This window comes from Ovis canadensis, chromosome 4 (assembly GCF_042477335.2).
Source record: "Ovis canadensis isolate MfBH-ARS-UI-01 breed Bighorn chromosome 4, ARS-UI_OviCan_v2, whole genome shotgun sequence".
In the NCBI taxonomy this organism is placed as follows: domain Eukaryota; kingdom Metazoa; phylum Chordata; class Mammalia; order Artiodactyla; family Bovidae; genus Ovis; species Ovis canadensis.
Window position 1 is genome coordinate 109172051 of NC_091248.1, and position 20980 is coordinate 109193030.

Consider the following 20980-nt stretch of genomic DNA (forward strand, 5'->3'; position numbering starts at 1 on the left):
TCAGAAACATCATTCTGTGAACACACTGAGACCCAGATGCTCCTTACAGGAAACTGATATGACCAACCAAAACATTCAAACTGGCCAGATGAAGGAAGAGCACTGAGAAAGAAGCACAGAACACCCGTCAAATCTGAAAAAACAAAACTGTCAAAGGGTAATGAATTCTCTCCAAAGCTTTCAGGATCCATTTGGCAACTCAAACTGTGAGCATCATCTACCAACCCCAGAGACAAAGCGGCCAAATGTTTACTGCCAAACTAAAAGAAGAAAGTTAAGTCTTCTGTTTAACCACAGTGGTGTGTTCAGCTACATTTTTAGAGGAGTGCAGTGGAATGAGAGCTCTGCTCACACACGGACAGAGGCGCACAGGTTTGCTGCTTTTTCCTCCCATGAAGCCTAGGCCTGTGACCATGAGCCAATTCACACAATTTATGTCTCAGCCTACATCAGAAACATAGCCACAAAGGAAAGAGAAGATCGGACACAAATCATATCAATATAGTTTAACTGGAGAGTTCAACCATCAGGAAAACAGCCTACTTTCCCCCTACAATCTGTTGAAAAGCTTGTAACTCCCCTTCCCTAAGTGATACCTCATTAGGGACACGCTGAGAACCAAAACAAATCTCAGAATCCCTGGGGCACCTGTCTTCAAGATAGGTCACCAGACACAGACAACGGTGGAATGGGGAAATTCATGGTCCCAGAAGCAGATGCTTCTGTCCCTGAACTCCCATTGCCCTTCGTGTAGGTAGAGGAGGAAGGCTTTCAGTGGCATCTCGGGTAACGGGGAAGGAAGGGAGGCCGACAGCCAAGGGGATGTTACATTTTTGTTGGTGAACCGGAGGTATGGCCAGAGAGAGTGTGCTGGGCCCACCCAGAGGGGGAAGCCCAGGGCAGAGCGGTTTTCTCAACCTTCCAGCTCAGTGACTCAAGGGCAAGTTGCTTAATTTCCACTCGACCCTCAGTCTCTTCACCTAAAAACGGGGGCGCCTACCTTGTAGGGATGTTGGGATGGTCAAATGAGTCAAAACATACAATGAAGACTCTAAGAATACTACCTAACACATAGTAGGCACCCCATAAATGTTTACAAGCATTAATACCTGGAAATCTTTAAGATTTGAAACAAAAGAGAAAGTAAAACCTGCTCTCAGATGGGGAGATGGTGTATAACCCACAGCTGATGAATTCTGAAGGCTATGCTGAGGCTGAGGGGACCATGGAAACAGGCAGACTGTAGACAGCCAGGGTAACAATAAAGGTCCTCACAGCTTCCCGGGCACCTCCTGCAGAGGGTAATCTAAAATTCTCAGAGCTATGAATGCCTCGCCTACGAAAGTAGGACGTCCAAGGGAACAAGGGATAACAAACTTTCCAGGTCTCCAGAATGGGAGACCAGGGCTGAGTGGCTGCCACAGTGGGCTTTACATCTCAGACTTCAGTCTAGATGGATTTCTTTAGGTCATTTATTCACATACTCTTATTAAGGGTCACTGTCACGTAGTTGGTGATTTTTACCTTCTAGGAGCTTATAGTCAAAATAATTTTTAAAAATGTAGTCAATCAGTCCGTAGTGAAGTGACCTCTGTTGCCATACATTTCACCAGGTGCCTCAGGATGTTATGCATGTGAAGAGAATCTGAGTCTGCATTCGGAACAAAGAGGATCAGCATCAGAGAGTGAGACTGTAAGGGGATGGGGTGGCGGGGGAAGGAGGCAGTAGAGTTCTGTAAACACATAAAATCATGCACTGAATCCTGTTCTGTCAGGATCCAGTGCTGACAAATTGCCACCATTACACATTTCATGCTATAACTGACCTACGTGCCAGTTTAAGGACATGGCAATAGCAATTTCAATAATTACTGCAATTTTAGGAAAGTACTACTACCCAAATGTATTTTGAACACTTGGGAAGCACAATGTGTCCTATTTATTGTTTTTATAGGAAAAACATATTAATTTTAATCAAAAAAATAATTGAATAGAAGATAAGCATAGCATCATGCTCACATAAGCTGATGTAAAATACACATTTCTGATGTTTCTTGAAAAAAGAAAAAGGAGAGTATTATGGGAGTTACAACTTTGAAAGAACTGTGAAAAAATAAAAGCACATTATTGATACTGGGAGCATTTTAGAACTGGAGAAAGAAAGGTTCTTAATGATTATCTTCAGGATAGAACAGGAAGGGAGTCATGGATTTAAATCCAGGTGGACAGAAATTAATTATCCCCCCTAAAAAAGTCAGAGAACATAAAAGACAGAATCTACAGCGAATATATAGCATGACAGAAACCAAAACCAACACAAGAAAAATTGCCTACATATTTCTTTCTAGCCCAGGACTCTGATTTCACTTATATTCCACAAGGGAATTAGAGAAAAGAAGGTTTTGTTTTGTTCTGTGTTCTTGGTGAGTAGCCTAAAGTCTTATGAATTTTTGTATAATCTCAATAGCACCACGGGAAAAATCCCTCAGCAACTAATGAACACTATTTGTTCTCTTTTAACTCTGACTTACACCCTAGTCCAATATGATTGTGCTAGTTCTGACTTTCTACTAAAGGCGAAAAATAAAATTACTTTTAGGCCATTTAAATCATTCTATGTCTTTCAGTAGACTAACCCTGACATGACAGCCCGCGATGTTCTTTTTGTTCTCGAATGAGTAATGTTGCCTTCTCCTCCCTCTCCACTTCTTGCTTTCATGCTTCCCTCCTTCCTCCCCTCCTTTCTTTCTTAAATACACATCCGTTTAGAGTACTGAACGTATTCATTAGACTTTGACCATCACTGTTGTTCAGAGAGAGGAGTAGTTGTACCTCGAGGAAGCATTTTCCATCTAGGGGGTCCTAAGTTCCCAGGCAAGAGCAGCTCGCCAGCCTCTGCCACACTGACGAGAGTCCCATGGTATTGTGTTTAAGGTGGCCATCAGTCCCTGCCGGGCATGGAGAGAAACCCAGACCTTCTGACTAGAGAGCTAAGGTCTCCTGCCCTAACTGGAATGACTTCCTGATTCATTTATACAAAGAAAATCTGCGTTCCTGGGAGATACAGCAAAAAGAAGTACACTTTCCAATCACCCCAGTCTCATGTGACGCCCCGCAGATAATCTCAACAGAGAGGGACAACGAAGTTGGCAGCCTTCAGCATATTAATAGCAACAACAAATTAGCAACTATGTATTTTAATTGTCAACATTCATAATTGCACAGAGTATCACAGATCACTTAAATAACACATGTCAGTTAATCTAATGAAGAAACTAGTAATGTAGAACATTCAGAGCAATACCGTGAGCATGTAAAAACTGTCTGCGAGTGACATTTCACACACAGAGTACAGAATGAGAACAGGTCTTTGAGGAGTAGTTATTTAAAACCCTTACCAACAGGCAAAGCATTATGGAGAAACACACATCAATATAGCCAACCTGCCAGATCTCTCCAGTAAATGCACAGCAATTCTAATAGATTCGGCTATGCTGGCTGTGCGCACATACACAGTCATTTCAAACACTCTGGTGTTGTGTGGTGATGGGAATGCAGAACAGGAGCAAAAGGGGCTACCACTTACTTGTAAAACTGAATCCAGTGGGGGAAATCTAGACTCCTGGCTAGTCAACTTGAAAATGGAATAAACAGAACTCTGTCACAGGGAAAAAAAATTTTTTTTCTTAAAAATGTATATGTGTCCAAAATGGCTGAAAATCTTGTCCACGCTAGGGGAAAGTTGAATGTGGAAAAATCTGCATTTAAAAAAATCTATGCTGTAAAGAAAATAAAAAGCCAGAGCATTTTGGCATTAGCAAAAGGCTGCACTTAGTTCTCAGGCAATAAATTTATGGGGAAACATGACAGGCTCCTCATTAAAGCTTTGTGTACGTTGGCTGAATTTTATACAAGATTCTTGAATCTTATGGAAAATTGGGCACGGCCTGACATCTGAACAATGTCCCTGGTTTGTTTGATTTCTAAAGCATCGGAAAATGTTGCACTTTGGAAATCAAGTAGAGAAGAATAAACACACTAAAATAGAACTGGGCTGAATCTGAAAGTTATTTTTCCATATGTCTCTATAAGATATTTATTACCTTTATTTTCCTACAAATACAGCTTTCCATGCTGGAAATACTGTGATACCTTTTTTTTGGTGGTGAGAAAAATAGTCCTGTTAAGACAAATCTTACCCAGCAGCAATAACCACCTAAGGATAGGCAATTTTCAGCTGGCTTTTCAGAGGCTGGTTGCCATGACAAAGAGCACAATTTATTCCTCAGTCCCTTATCACAACTACAGATCACAGACCATAAAAATTAACAAGCCTCTTTTTCCTTTTCCTGATGATTTCAGAGTTCCTCATCCTTACCTGAGGTCTTTTGTTCCCCCAATTAAATGGAATGAATGTCAGTCATCTAGCAATTCAATTAATGCCGATTCAAAATTCTGGCCAAACAAGAATCTATAATCACAACCTCCTAATCACAGCTCAGTCATGAGAATGAAAAGTAAGCAGGAAATTGCACTAATTACTCAATTAGACTAATACTGTATTTTTAAGCAAGGATTTAAGGGGTTGTCAGCTCTGACAAAGGGCTGTGGAGTCGTCCTCACCTTGTGTGCTGGTAGTGACCCAACCAAAGCCAGTGTTTTCAAGGGGCCATGATTTCTACCCATCTAATATGGATATGCCTGAGCTGGATAATGGAAATTTACAACTAATACGCCAACCAAAAATGAGGGGCGACTCCAGGGGGCTTCAATGAATGGCTTTCAACCCAGCCCTGTACTGTGGATAGGGCTTTCCCATGAGGGTGGCTGAGCACACAGCATCACCTGTGCTGGCCCCAGAACATCTTGTGAGAGGGAGCTTTGCACACACATGAGAGCGGCTACTAAATCTTAACTGAGTAATGCTTATAGGTATCGGCTTCCAAACTCAAGACAGAACCTGTATCGGGTGGGTGCTGGGCAAAAGCTCCTCAGCCAAGCGGGTCCACACCTGATGGGGACCCTGGTGGCGGCTATGAATCATCCGCACCCCCAGGGGCAGCTTCTCAGGCTGCAAAGCCTACCTAGAGAACCTTCGTGAAACCAAGAACACTGAGTGAAAAAGAACTGGCTGGGAAGGACACACAGATGTGCCTGAAGTAGTTACAAAACAATGCAGGATACAGACCAAAACAAACTCGACCTTATTTTTTTAAAAATGAAAGCCTAAAAAAATTAAGACTGTTTTTTGCTACTCAGTTTCAGAGACTTAAATATCCTGTAAACAATAGGGAGGACACTAGAGCCTGTCATGCCTCTGGTTTTTGTAAAAATTCTTCCCAAGTTGGATGTGGGAAAGGAGCTGGAGACAGGAAGAGGACCTGACACACATGCTGAGGTCTTTGCAGCAGTTTCTGAAATGACCAACTTGGGGGCTGCTCGGGGCTCCAAAAGGAGAGAAAACATTTATTTGACTAAGGCAGACAAAGTCTTTTACTTCCAGGGTTTGCCTTGCAGGTGGCCACTGCCCAGTGAGCGGGGATTCTGGTGGCTGGCAGGACCCCCGACAGGCAGGTTCTGACCGCTGCGGGTGCCTGGAACCTTGGCATCTCTTCCAGAAGTGTTAGCTTGGCTCAGCCGGCCTGGAGGAAGCAAGAAAGCAGGGAGCAGAGCTGCAAAAATGATTGCAGAGACAATCTGCCAAGTATACTTTTAAACTAATGAAGTCTTATGCTACAAACCACTTTTAAGCTAATGAAGTTCTATTCAGCATCTACTTTAGGTTAAAACCTACTCTTGAGCCTTGAGATCAATTAGAAGGTGGGGAAGAGGGTAGGGATGAAAGGAAACCCAGATTGTTCTTCTTTCCTTTCTCTCCATTATCCCAACCAACCTCGCCTTTCGTCAGTAGAGAAGGGAACAGGAACGATACAGGAGAAAGAGAAAGCACTGGGCCAAACGAAAGGCTGGAAGTGTAAGAAGCAGCAGCAGAAGGAAGCAAAGTTTTCCAAGAAGGAATCGAGGGCTTCCCTGGTGGCTCAGTGGTAAAGAATCCACTGGCCAATGCGGAGACCTGGGTTCAATCCCTGGGTTGGGAAGACCTTCTTGGAGAAGGGAATGGCAACCCACTCCAGTATTCTTGCTTGGAAAATCCCATGGACAGAGGAGCCTATCAGGCTACAGTCCCTGGGAAGGCAAAAGAGTCAGACACGACTTAGCGACTAGACAACAAAAACAATGGTAATAATGAGGGGAAAGATGGAATGCTTTGTATTCCAAGAAGGAATCTGAATGCTTTAGGTTTGCCTCTCAACTCCGCCTAAGATACCCACTTTATTTGACTGAAAACTTCTCTTTCAGTTGTCTGTGTGCAATGCCTAATTCTTGCCATCATCTGGGAACACCTCCACTCACTCATTTTCCCTCTCCTCACAGAGCACCTGCATATTTCCCTCCCCCCCTGCAAATATTTTAAGAATCTGAATATAAGAGATCAAGCTTCTCATATAATGAGGTTGATGTTCAAAGCTGTAAATCTCAAGTTCTACAGAAACATTATTTCCAAAGGTCAAAATATCTTACTAGGATTGTCTGCAGGACCCTGGTCCTCTTCCAGGTAATATTCTATCTTCTTTAGGTCTTCCGGGGTAAATCTCCATTTATTCTCAGCTGGTAGGGGCGGCACTTTGGGACTGGATCGTTTCCGGGCAGAACCAGGAGGAAGGGCCTGCTGGCAAGATGCTGGCAGGGAACCTGTAATCAGTCCTTCTGGGAATTTCTGAGCTAAGACTTTTAGACCTAGGTATGGAAGATCATCAGAAAAAGCACTGTTAGCATGGTGAGGCCAAGGCAAACCTGGAAAGGAGCCCACGTGTCTCCTCAACACAAGGACGGGAAATCTTTCTTAATTGCTTCACCATTAAGTAAATTACACCAGAAAATGTCCGTTGTTATGTGGGATTCTGAGAATTCCACCATAAATTGCTTTGCTCAAGTCTTCAGCACGAAGGCTTTCTTACAGAACCATAAAGCAACATCATTCTTTCAGGAATTAGAAACATGTGCTGATTGAGCTAAGGGAAGTTTCACATATCCTGACTCCCTTCCGCCAGCATGTTTTTTTTCTCTTTTCAGAATACTGAATTCTGAGCTCTGCAGGGGAGGGGAGGGGGGAAGCTCTAGGAGTGAAGCTGAAGGAGTGTGAGTCTAAGTATCTGCCTTTTAAGTCCTAAGCAGAACATAGGCCCTCACCTCCGGAAAGCATGAAGAGGTTCTCAAATCCCCTCTCGCACATGGTGGTGGCCGCCTGGCTGGCCAGCCTCTCGTCGTCGTCATACAGGATGATGATCTTGCCATGGGCATTTTTCTAACAGTCACATGAGTTAAGGTTTGACCACACTGAGCTAATGCTCCTAGACTATAAGAAATGCCGAAGGAAGGAAAGCAGTCAAGGTTTGCCTATCTTGAGTTCAGGGAGCACGGGATGACCCCTCTTCAGGGCATCCTGGATTTTTTTTCCTGTGCTAAAAACCAGCACAAGCTGGTATCCTTTCCTTGTGTGTGTGTGTGTATATATATATATATATATATATATATATATCTCCAAGATGGCACTAGTTACATACTGTATACTCTTTGGCCCTTTCATCTGTACAGTCCTGGAGAGCAATTATTATAACCTCCATTTATAGATGAGGAAACATAAAAACTTTTGTGCCCAGTGTCCACTGCAGCCTTAGTTAGAACAGTAAAAAAGCGGGAATCACCTAAAAGTCCAGTCCTCCAGAGAGGAATGATTTAGTAAACTATAGTAAATCTAAAGATGAGATATTTTACTGCATCAAAAACAGAGTTTATAAAGAGCTTGTGTTAGTGTGGGGAAATTCACTGTAATAGGAAGTGGGGGAAGCAACTAAACACTAAATTATATATATAAGTATGACTTTCACTTTGTTAAAAAGACTACATAGAAGACCACCTGGAATAAAATACACAAAAGATACCGTAAGAGTTTGTTATTCAGTTGTGTGGTTATCGGAGACTTCAATTTTCTTTTTTATATATTTCAGTATTTAAATTTTCTATTTGTACAATTTTTATGAGCAAAGCAAATGAAAATTTTAAGAAGAAAAAAATTAAAATAGAAGGAAAAAATTCACTCCTTATATTTTACTTGGGGAAAATGGAAGAAAAAAAAAAGGTTTCTGGGGGAAAAAAATGTCTTAGGACTAAGTGTCAATAGATCCTAATGTTAATCTAACGTTTCTTGTCCAACTGCAGGACGGACTAGAAAGCAGCCTCAGCAGTAGCTAAGGATCCAAATTCTAAAATATGCTAAGTTAGCTAATTAGTGTCAGTCAATTTGATTCTTACAACCCTTATACCACCCAACTCCTTAAAGTGCAACAAAGGATACATACTCAAGAATATCATTTGAGTAAGGGTTCATTGTTCTAGACAGAGTTGCAATTGGGTAACTGTAAGCTGCAAAGAGAAGAAAAAGCTTAGGAAGTTTGTAGTTCTCAGTACAACTTGGCCCCAATCCCTAGCTGGTTTAACATCTAAGAGTTAAACATATTTTCAAACTCACTAGTGATAAACCTAAATACTTCTGTGAAAGAGAAGAGAACAGGACACAGTGAATGACAGGAAGCACTGCTTCACTGTTTCTGACATTTAGCCCTGGGCCCCTGATCCCTCTGAGAATTTCCCCAGCCTCTCTTAGAACATGCGGTGGAGCCAACTCACAGGTTCCCAGAACCCATCTGGCTAGCACTGTGCTGACCACGGGGTGTGGGTTGAGCCTGCCTGGGCTCAGGACCGGGCTCTGTTCTTGGGAGTGAGACACTGAACAGCCTTTCTCTCTTACCTCCAACAATGTGGCACTGCTGGTAAGAGTCTCTATCTCGTACATCTAGCAGCAGGAAAGGGCAGTCGGGATAAGGTTTGTCTTTGGTATTGGGCTCTGTTTTCTTCACAAGCCCTTTGTCTAGATCCAGTTCCCCAACACCACTGATGACGCTGCAAGTGCAAAAGTAGGTCGGCAGACACTAGTCAGGGGTGGGTGGCTTAAAGGTCAAATGCGTTTCTTCAGAATGGCGACAAGAGTGCTCAATGTCTTTTCAAAAAACACTTCAAAGAAAAAGGAAAATGGATATGGTGTCTCAGTTCTGTCTCTGAATGCAAGGTACTATGGATGGATCCTTATTCTATCACCCTGGACACCAAGGAAGGGATCCACTGTCCATACTCACCTTCAGAGAGTTCATGTTAGGTCATTAGCATGGCAGAGGGGGTAGAAACTGTAGGGCACATGCTGCCTCCAGCAACAAGGGCAGCATTCAGAGAAAGAAAGAGGTGAACAGTTAATCCAATGGAATTTTGATGAGTGTAAGAAAGCAGAGCAAAAGGAAAGAATAAGGTTGACAGGACAGGAAAACTGAAGACATTTCTATGTATATTATATGTAACATAAAGTAACAATGGTGTTTTAATATATTTCATATACTGTGACTTATCCAGTATGTCTTATACTCAGTGTCTTTAATAGTTATCTGTAGTCACTTAAATTTTTATAGCTTACGACGTTGAGGTTGAAGAGGCTTTTAAATTCTGTGGCATATGATAAGATGGTGGAAAAACTGCGATTAAAATGAGGAAGGTCTGTTTCTGACCCGTTTCTGAAGTCACAGAATTACCAAAATTGCTTGCCAGGTTAATATAGGCAAAATGTGGCATAAACATGAGTCGGAGAAAACATGTGTTATGAGCAAACTGGCAAGCAGTGAAATATCTGCATTGGGATAAGAAGATGATCACTTTTCTGGTAATATGAAGACACACATGCCAAACCACAGGTTGGTTAGTCTGTGGCAACAGCTCCTCTCCCATCACAGCAAGCCAAATTCTGCCTTTAAATCCAAAGAAAAGCTATAACTGTATGCCATGTGGTGCATATTTTATTGAACCAAAGAAGAAAAAACCTATGTCATATGAAACTACATCCTCATGGAAGCCTTGTTCATCTATCTTGTTTTGAATGCAATTTTAGAGTTCCTGGAACAGAAGTAGTTATGAAAATAATAGTAGTGCAATTGACAATAGCAATACTGTCTCCAGTAGAACTAGCCTGTCTGGTAGAACTGTTTTACCAGTAGAAGGGATGGATATATGCAGAAAATTAGTACCATCTTATAACCAACAGTGAATATAGGTGAGGAAGTACTGCATCGTGAAACTGCCACATGCATTTGAGAGTTGACATCAAGGCTGCTTTCACTCTCCTTTGCACCTATTTAATATCAGAGCACTATGTGTGGCACTCTATTTTTCTTCTGATTCTAGACAGGGTAATTATAAGCTGCAGCAGACAGAAAAGGAGAGGGGGGGAAATCATACTCTCTGAGTCAAAAGACAGTGGTTGTAAAACTGAGTCCTAATAGCAAACTTGCATATATGAAAGCTCAGAAGAACGGGGTTGAGGAATGAAAATTAATGCTCTCCTATCAATATTAACTAAGAATGCTGTGAAAAGATTCAGGAGGTGGCATTTATATATAGAGAAAATCAAATGGCTGGGATGAAAATGTGGGATTTCACGACGCCAACCTGTTTCTAAGGTAATTAAGTCACTGACATGGTACATAGATTAATGAAGGTAAAATGCAGTGAAAACATGAATCTGATAAGAGCACCTCTGAAGAGTCGAGCGGCTAAAGTCCCCGGCTCCCTCACTGTTGATGAACTGTACGGGGCTTGGCGACTGCTCCCCAGGGCTCCCATTTCCGTTGGTCTTGGCAGTGATTTCAGCATCAGGCTCTGAAGTTGCAGAATCATTGTCTAAAATTTGCAAATGAATAAATAAATAAATTTAACCTCAGAATTTGTATTTACTTGTTAGGTATTTCCACTGAAAGTAGGTGGAGAAAAGGAACTCATATGATCATTATTAAATTGTTCTCTAAGTTCTAACATACAGATTCTCAAACCGTAGTCTGTGGACCCAGGAGTCCCAAAGACCCTTTTTCAGGGGATCTGAAAGGTGAAAACTATTTTCATAATACTACGATGTTCAGTTCAGTTCAGTTCAGTTCAGTTCAGTAGCTCAGTCGTGTCCGACTCTTCACGACCCCATGAATCTATTTGTCTTTTTTATCATGCTGATATTTGCATTGAGGATAAACATGGCAGTAAGATAAAGTAGTAATCATCATTTTTATTAAATGTCCTCCTTAAATAACACACCTTTAAAATATTCTGTGTGATGAAATGGGGGAATCCACACACAACAAAGTTGCTACATACCAACATCCCATTGGTGTTTCAAGGGAAAGTATGCGTGGGATTTGTGCTGCTTTTGCCTTGAACTCCACTTTTATGTGGAAGAAAAACTGACATGAAAACTATAGTTATTTAGGCTTGTGCATTTGGCATATATTTTCTAAAAGATGATCTACGTGGATTTCTCATTTCAAGGAAAACAACCAATGGTATTTGTTGCAATGATTAAATTTTAAACAAAAATAGAATTTTGGAAACTATTTGCCACCAAGAGCTTGACTTCTTTACCATCTTAATGACTTTTTGATAAGGTGGGTGTTGAGGTCAATAAATGTGACTTTTTGATATTGTATAGTGAAATTTGTCAACATTTGGAAGATAACTCTTAACTCAGTGAAAGCAGTGAAAATGAAAGTCGCTCAGTCGTGTCCAACTCTTTGCGACCTCATGGTCTAGAATACTAGAGTGGGTAGCCTTTCCCTTACCAGGGGATCTTCCCAACCCAGGGACTGAACCCAGGTCTCCTGCATTGCAGGTGGATTTTTTACCAGCTGAGCCACAAGGGAAGCCCAAGAATACTGGAGTGGGTAGCCTATCCCTTCTCCAGGGGATCTTCCTGACCCAAGAATCAAACAGGGGTCTCCTGCATTGCAGGCGAATTCTTTACCAACTGAGATATCAGGGAAGCCCTCATCAGTATTTTCCAAATGACCAATGAATGATGTTATAAAATTACGTATGAGTAAAAAATACATTCAGAGTTCAAAACAGACCGATGGGTTCAATGTAACAGGGTATGAAAAGTTCATTGATATGGTTTCAGATTCCATACTACAACCAACCTTTAAGAAGGTACCAGCTATCAAGTTTTGATGTAGTGTCAAAAAAAAAAAAAATCCATATTAGATGAAAGGGCTATTAAAATGTTCTTCCTTTTTTCAATTACAGATCTGGGTGAGGCCAGAGTTTCTTCAGGTTACTTCAGCCCAAAGAGCATATTGCAACAGACTGAATGCAGAAGGCATGAGATATTAGCTGTCTTCTGTTGAATCAGACATTAACAAGACTTACAAAGAGTGTGAAACAATGTTATGCTTCATATTATTTTGTTTTGGTGACACAGCTATTTTGCATAAAAATACATTATTTAGGTTTGCAATGGGTTTAGTATTATTATTTTTAAGGTAAATAGCAAATAAATATTCTTAAAATTCTATTTAAATTTTTAATATCTCAAGTATTAATAGACATAATTCACAAAAACCAAAACTCTTTGAGGTCGTCAAAAATTAAGGTGTGAGAATTTGCTGTTCTAACCAGTATAATGAGAAAATAAATAGAAATAAGAAGTGTAGTTATTAAAGAGAATATCAAATTTTACTTTGCATATGATATACCTAGAAAATTTAAGAGAATCCTATGAAAATAAGGAAAATATTCATAAATATGTTAGATTTTAAAATTAATATAGATTGTAAGGTTAATTTAAAAAATAAGCTATTTATAAAATAAATAAATACTGACAATCAAAATATTTTTTCTATATACCAATAAGAAAATAACATGAAGAACATCTCATTTATGATAACAGCTAGTTACAAAATATACCCTCTTAGAAAATTAACCTATTAAAGAATGTAAAGGCCCTATGAAAACTGATAAGTGCTTTACAGGTCTTATAAAAATTTTACTTAGGGACATTAAAGAAGACCTGGATGAAGAGAGAGTGACATATTGTGCATATTCCTGACTTAGCGATTAAAGTGAAATGATGTTAATCCTTTCCTATTTAATTTTCAGCCTTAAAACAAATCCCAATGGACTTTTTTTTTTTAAAAAAAAGCTTAAAAGGATTTTAAAGATGAGAAGAAAAAAGATATATGTATACGTAATTTGGAGAACCTGCCTTTTCAAGTAAGTCACATATATTGAAAAGGTAAAGGATCAAAACAGTGCAGTAGCACAATGGAAAATTACAAAGAACACAGAAACAAATCCTAGGAGATATATGTATAAATAAATCTAATGTATATTAAAGGCACAAAAACCAGTAGGTAAAGGGAGAACTATTAAATAAATAGTGCTGGGATAATCTGTCAACTATTTTAAAAAAAGCAAACTTAGATAACCTCTTCTTATTTTGGATTTTATGACTCTAAAGCACTAAAATGAAAATACAACAGGCTAATAGATTTAATCATGAAAAAATGCAAACCTCAAATATGTCAAAAGTCAACACAAAGAAAATCAAAAATCACAAATTAGGGGAAAAAATCCATGACATACGTAAGTGAGAAAAGGTTAATATACTTAGTTCATTAATATTTTAAAACTAGTTCTTTAGTAGAAAAAAGAGTGTATGCACAAAATAAAAATGTAATCAAGATAAAACTGTTAACATGGAAAGGAAGCCTTCTTTGCACTCCAGAACTGCAGGCCGTCAGGCCCCTTCACCCAAGCGAACTACCTTTAAATATTTGTCTCCTTCCAAAAATGAAACAACTACATATTTTATATATACTTATTTCCCCCCTTCTTACATATCCAGAAAGATGCTATTCATACTGCTCTACACTATGGTTTATTGTTTACTTTTTTCTTTTAACTTAATAATATCAAGTAAAGGTTTTTCTCATTTATTTTCAAGGCTATATTGGTTTCCAATGAATAAAGAGATCATAATCATTTAAAGATTTTACAAATCAGTAAGTAAAAGATGAACATTCTATTAGAAAAAAGCAAGAAAAGACATGCCCTCAAAAGAAGGAATATCTATGACTAACAAACACAGATATGTATGCCAAGGCTCAATCTCGTTTTCAGATAAATTAAAAATAAAACTGCTATATACCATTTTTCATCCATCAAACTGGGAAACATTCACAAAAGTGAGAACTGTTCAGCACTGGCTGGTATGGGGAGAAATGGGTCCTCTTATTTGTTTGGTGGGAATACATTATCTTTCTGGAGATAATGTGGAATCAGCACCGAGCATCTTACAATGGTTCCACCCTTTGACCATCTGCAGCAGTTTATCTTCAGGAAATAAGTCAGAACCATACAAAAATTTATGTATTTACATTACAACATTCTCTCATAAACATGAAAAATCAGAAAAACATTAATGGCCAACAATAGGAGAATAATTAAATAAATCATGGCATATCTAAAGGGTGGACATTATATGACAACACAGCCTTTACAAATTGAGCTTTTGAAATCTACTTAATGACTTAGCAAAGTTTTCATGATAAAATGTTCAATGAAAACAGCATAATACAAAACTATATAGAACAGTACGGATTTGGGTGGGGAAAACAGACCAAAATGTTAATAGGGTTTATTAGTTATTTTAATTTTCTTTTTTATATATTTTTAAACAGGTTTCTGATTTTCTAGAAATATATTTTAAAGCAGGGAAAAAAGAAATATTATAAAAGGAGTTTTTTTTTATCCCTTCAAAAACAGCCAATGTGTATACAGATACAATCTGTTCTACAGGCATTCCTGAGTGAGTTATTATTCTGTATAGAGCACTAAAAACACTAATATTACTCACACATTATGGTGTCCTACTTTACAAGAGCCTATTTTGCTCTGCAAATTTATCTCAGAAGAGAAAATTGCATGTGCCCATATGTCCTGGTGTTGCAATCTCGACAATGAATTAAAGGACAAAATCCAGGTACTTTATAATAACCAGGTTAAAACTGGGAGTACTCGAATGAGGAGACTCAATTATCTCTATTACAAAGAGCCCTTATTTCTCTGCAGTGTGAGAGGCATCCGTCAAAAGATAAATTCCTATCTTTTTTAGATTCTCTTTATCCTCCCTAACAAAAACAAGCCCAGGGAAATGACAGTTGAGTTGTACAAACCCGGTGTTCAGACTTCCTGAGAAACTTGTCTTGAAATCAGAAGTCAAATTCCTGGCCTCCATCAACCTTAACAAAACACATCCCCCTTCAACAAGCAGCTGCACATTGACAGCTGAGGACTTCAGGATGAATAAAGACCTTGGCTCTGTGGATTCTTTTCATGATAGTACACCTAAGAGGCTTTCTTTTCAACTTGGTATTTAAGAAGGGAGATCTGGTGCCTATCTTGCTAGCTTTATCTCATAACCCTCCCTTAGACCCCAGCCAGACTGGGCCATGTGACTCCCCAAACACGCTTGGACTTCTCCGTGCCTTCGCTCAGGCTGCTCCTCAGCCTGAGACACTCTCACCCTTCACTTGCACCTGTTGAGATTCCACGCCCTGAAGGCCACGGTGTGCACGTGCACACATGTATTGGGGAGGAAAATAATAACAGAAAGACAGGTTACTCATACTTCAGAAATTCATATGACTCCATGTAAGCAGAGCTGTGTCTTTTTCATCTTTGTAGTCTCATAGCACCTAACTCTGTGGCCTGTACATATACAGAGAGCAGTAAAAATATTTGTTTAAAAAATTAATTAGTATATTAAACACATTTAAAACATTTAAGGCTAAAAATGTTATAACCAGTAAACCAGACAGCTTTTTTTTTTTAAAGAAATAAGAATTAGCAAAGCACCAGATAGCATTTCTCAGAGAGTCACAATCTAATTACAGACAGATACATCAAAGTCCCTGTGAACACAATAGCACAGGATCCCACAGTCAAATGGTCAATTTGTCATTTTCCCCAAATCCTCAATTCTCATTACCTTCTAGCCTTTGAATCTCCTCAGCTGTCACTTCCAGTGTTTGATCAGATAGGGACGCAACCTGGATGGCCTGATAGGAAACAGAATGAAATGTGTAGATGTGTGTATGTTTGTCTTTAAACAGAGGCAATTCTGTTTTTAACAGAAGACGAGGAAATATCAGACATCAAAGATCTCCTGTTTTAAGAAACTGTCAGTGTCCCAGGTTGAAGACTAAATCTCAGGTCTTCTTACTTTGACGGCAGTAATTACATTTTCTTTATTCCAGAAGAAAAAACTTGTTTAAAACATTACATGATAAACTTAAAAGACCAAAAGGATAATTTTGGACAAGAAACATAAATACGAGTTTAAAACTGCCTTCATGTATATTCTAGTTTCAATATAACATGCTATTTCTTAAAAAATGCATAACAGCATTGTATTAGCAATTATTCAATGAAGAAATAAATGTAATTATGGCTATATTGATTATAATGTTGTACACCCAATACATCGTTTTTAAAGTACTTTTGTGTTGTGGGAAGTGATAAAGTAGGAGATTGTGATTAATATGCAAATACTACTATATATAAAATAGATAATTAACAAGGACCTACTGTATAGCACAGGGAACTCAATATTCTATAATAACTTATATGAGAAAAGAATCTGAAAAAGAATATATATACATATAATAACTGATTCACTGTGCTGTACACCTGAAACTAACACAACATTATAAATCAACTATACTCCAATAAACATTTAAAAAATAGTACGTAGAATTCAAATTAAAAAATAAATAAATCACTTTTCACAACTTAGCTCATTAGACTAACATCCACCTTGAGTTGTACATCACTGGAACCCTTGTTTGGGGGCCAGAGAGACATTTTGTCCATAATTTTCAAATGAAAGAAGAAAGTGACTTTACTAAAGTAACAAAATAGCCCATGGCAGAAAGACTTGTAAAAAGAGTACAGTCATAGATGGGATATTACCTGCTTTCCACAGAGAAATATGTCCAAGCAATAAAGAACCCAGAATTCTAGGTTCTTATTATTAAGATAAATTGACAAGGAAAAGTAAAACTTAAACTACAAATTTGATGATTAAAAAGTAGAATTTATATTTTACTGTATAAAATTCTTTTCAAAGAAAAAAGTTTCATACCAATTAGCCCTCTCATAGGTGAAATATAAAGAAGCAGATGAAAACCCTCAGCAAACATTACTCAGAGTTGAATTTAGAAATATAGAAAGTAGCACAAATTAGATAGTCTTTATTCCAATGGAAGATCATTAAACTTACCAGCTGGGCAAAAGTTGTTACTTTCAGTCTCTTGAAAAGCTCATCTTTTTTGTATCTATAATCTGCAAAGCAGAACGGGACAAATATTTTTCCAGGTTTATTTTGCTTTCTTGGAGGTATTAATTCTTTCTAGTCATCAAGAAACTTCATCAAGAAACTTCATGAAGAAATGTACCCAAAAATGGTATATTTTTCCAGTTATTTGCATGTATTTCCTTGCATTACCTCATTTGATCCACATGATAGCTTCAGAATTAAATGTGGCAGGTGTTGTATCATTTTTGTCTGGCCAGGAGAAGCCTCCAGCTGAAACTCTAAGCTACCTCTTTGGGTCCAGCGATTTGACCTCTTCCCTTTATTTTTATTGGTCTACAGTTATCCTTACTATGCTGTCTCTACTTTGACCCCACTGTATTGCATACATTTTTGTAAGTCCTTCTCAGAACAAGCAGGGGATAAATATCTTAATTTTACAAATGAGGACAGAGACCCAGAGAAGCTGAAGTGCCCTAGGTCAAGAGCAGGTAAGACATTTATACCCTACTATTTTATCTCTGTCCTAGAAAGAGAATAATTATTCCTGAGGAATAATTATGCTAGAAACAGAGGACTACCTTTTTTTCCTGGAGTACAATACTGGGCACAAACTTATGACTGGTCCTGATAATCTCTTATATCAATTTTCCTTCAACTTTACTTCAGTAAAAATCAACTTACTGCAGTTTTGCAACAGGAAAAAGTTATGGAGATCTATTGTACAACAAAGTAAATATACTTAGCAGTAGTGAACTGTACACTGAAAAGTTTATAATGAAAGATTTATAATGGTAAATCTTGTATTGTGGGTTTTTTTAAAAGCAAAATTAGAAAAAAAAGAAAAATCAACTGAAAACATCAATATTTACTCAGTGCTATCTTTACAATTCTGAGACATAACTCAAACTTTTTCATTTGTTTGTGTTAATAATTCTTCACATATTAAACAGTTTTAAGAAATACAGCCAATCTCACTTTATTATTTGTCCCATAGAGGCATGTTAAAAGCTGGCCTCCCTAAACTTTTCTGAAGAAGACTTGCCAATTCTGAAGAGTTTCCAGCATTGAACTCCTGCCCACCCCTACTCTTCACTCTTCTAGTTTATATATTGACATCCTTGACTCCTTAAATACTACCTCATTATTTCAGAATTACTAAAGGTTAGCTGGATAATTACTTTAGTCTCATAAACAAAGAATCCTAACAAGGAAAGGATTAAAGGTACTTAATATTATTTACTTGGTTATACTAATCATTCCCATGAATTTTTCAAAAAACCAGCACAGACCAGAGAGCTACTTTGGAGGATAATGTGAGCATGATTTACCAAACACCTTGAAGCTCAGAGTTGGGAAATGATATTATCTTAAAAACATGCCTTCTCTAAGTACCTCAAGACTCTTTCTGACGAGGAACTAAAGCTTCTCTGTTCTAAAATGTCCTAAAGATAGCAATTTGGCTAAAAATTGATCTTTCTTCCAGGAAATTCTTAAAACAGTTTCTTCTAGATACAAGATAACAAACCTAGACGCAAAGTAGCTTCTAAAACACATCAGGATGCAGACCCGAATAAGCTGAGCAGAAGCTTTAGAAAGTGCAACTCAACTACAGTATTTCTCTCAGTTGCCACCAACTTGCCCACCCAAAGTCATTTATGTAAATCAAAATGGCAATAAGTCAGCCAAAGAAAATAGTCAATAGCTTTCAAAGTAGTTTGCACTGTGGCATTTATCCATTGCTATTCTTTTGGTATAGTTAACATAGTTGGAAATACTACTCTAGTTCTTCACATTCTATGTACAAAATACACACATTAAAATCCTCTTTAAATAGAAATCACCTTAAATAAGAAAACAGCCACTGCTGTTTTCTAATGATCGGCATTTCCAGCATCCTCTCATAAGCACTAGAAATTGCACTGCACATTTGAATCTGAACTCTACATACCTGGTTCTGGTTTAGAAGGACAGCCATCATGAGGACTTTCTGACATTATTACTCAGATAAAAGATTAAGCTAGACGTTTTACAGCAAGTCTTAAATTTTATAAAAAGGATAACTTGGAAAGCTCTGTCAGTCTGTCCTTGCAAGGGCGAACAGAGCTTTAAGAATGGAGCTTCTGCTACTGTAGCTTCTCCCGGACTCTATAATGGAGACAAACAATCCTAGTTTCAGAAATGTTATCAAGTTTTGCTTCTCCGGTAAGTCTGGAGTCTAAGTGTGTCTCTCTCGAGTTACTGGAAGGACAGAGACCTAACTATCTAGGACGCTTCACACCGGGTCCAACCAGTGTCATCTAACCACCAGAAGCCAAGAATGGGCTTTGTGAATGGTCAATAGACACAGGGTGTCTATTTTCCCCAGGCAGAGTTGAAAGAATATTCAGATCACAAAGGAATTCTGCGTTTTCAGGGTTCTGTTAAATCGCGTTATTAGCAAAGGGAAGTGGGCTCACAGTGGAAGACAAATCAAAGGAACAGGACAAGGTTTGTGATTTCACAGAAAGACATGGCATCTAAGGTAATCTGAGGAAAGAGATGGGTTTAGGGTGTCACAGAACAAGGCAACATTCTCCTCCTTCTGACCCAAAAGAATACCTACAACAGAAGATGGGAAAAGAAAAGGGAATATTTTCCAAGATGTAGATCCCAAACCAGAACCTGAAGTAATTCTAGCTGGAGTATCAGCACAAAGTGTGTGAAACAAGGTGAGTGGGACCTCCTGTCTTACTAAAAGGAAGCCCACAACCTCTGAAGAGGGAAGGTGAAGTACGCATTTTCAAGGACTCTAACCCACAGGTATTTCTTTTGGGAGATAAGTTCCATTTAAAGTTTATATATCCCAGAAACCACATTGTGCTTTAATGAGGAATATTTTAAACAGGGTTTCAGCAAGCTGGGTGGAATGGGACAATTTTTATATGGGGCAAATTTTGGTGTGGATGGGTCAGTTTACACTCGGCTACCTATGCTTAGGAGGTGAAAAAGGCTACAAACCAGAACAGAAGCAGGCCAGTTGAATTTTGCTCACAGTGAATGAATTAAGGATGACAACAATAAAGTTTAGGTGAGTAAACAAGATTTTTTTCATAGTTTAAAAATTTAATATACACATATGTATATATGTAAAGTGGAATATTTTACAGATACATAACATTTTAAATATATAGCATAAATGTATAAAGTATAAAATATATAAGAAAAAAGGATACTGTGACATTACACATTAAAAAACAAATGTCTATAGCATCAGTCGTTATAGCTGAATGTAGCGAAAAAGAGATTCAGCATGGAGCTGCTCCTGAGTCCACGTCTATTGTCTGGGGTTTCTCAATACTGCAGCAATTCAAAAGGAACAGGAACATTATCATTTAAATTAAAATGATATGCAAAAACAAAAGTTCTGGTGAATTCTGGATTTGTAATATTTTCTTCCCAGAAGGTATATTCTACCAGAGCCAGGTCTTGAACTGCTACCAGTCAGAGCGCCTCTCTGCCGCCATTAGCTCAATACTGCCCTAACACTGGGTTCTCCTACTGAAGCTATGAGCAAATCCATCTTAGAAAACAGATGTCCCTGCTTCTCTGATTCTGGCCATGATGTGTACATTTTACATCTGTTTTGGACACAGATTGAAAAATTATGATTTTGTGCAAGTGCAGTGCACTCAGTGACTA

The 20980-nt window shown here is 38.4% G+C and overlaps 1 protein-coding gene across 7 annotated transcripts in view; it reads right to left on the reverse strand.

Moving 5' to 3' along the window:
• Positions 1 to 5446: 5446 nt before the first annotated feature.
• CEP41 (centrosomal protein 41) overlaps positions 5447 to 20980 on the reverse strand; it is a 45928-nt gene continuing 30394 nt past the window's right edge. For 2 of the 7 annotated variants that reach the window (XM_069586979.1, XM_069586980.1), the window contains 9 exons: positions 19251 to 19447; positions 17267 to 17328; positions 15974 to 16043; positions 10695 to 10839; positions 8870 to 9021; positions 8417 to 8484; positions 7252 to 7366; positions 6583 to 6798; positions 5447 to 5642 (listed from right to left, as the gene is read on the reverse strand). In XM_069586979.1, coding sequence (XP_069443080.1) covers positions 5494 to 5642; positions 6583 to 6798; positions 7252 to 7366; positions 8417 to 8484; positions 8870 to 9021; positions 10695 to 10839; positions 15974 to 16043; positions 17267 to 17328; positions 19251 to 19296 — 1023 coding nt within the window. In that variant the 5' untranslated portion in view covers positions 19297 to 19447 and the 3' untranslated portion in view covers positions 5447 to 5493. Of the gene's footprint in view, positions 5673 to 6582; positions 6799 to 7251; positions 7367 to 8416; positions 8485 to 8869; positions 9022 to 10694; positions 10840 to 15973; positions 16044 to 17266; positions 17329 to 19250; positions 19448 to 20980 lie in introns of those variants that run through there. The other 5 variants (XM_069586976.1, XM_069586981.1, XM_069586975.1 and 2 more) reach the window with 3 other exon arrangements.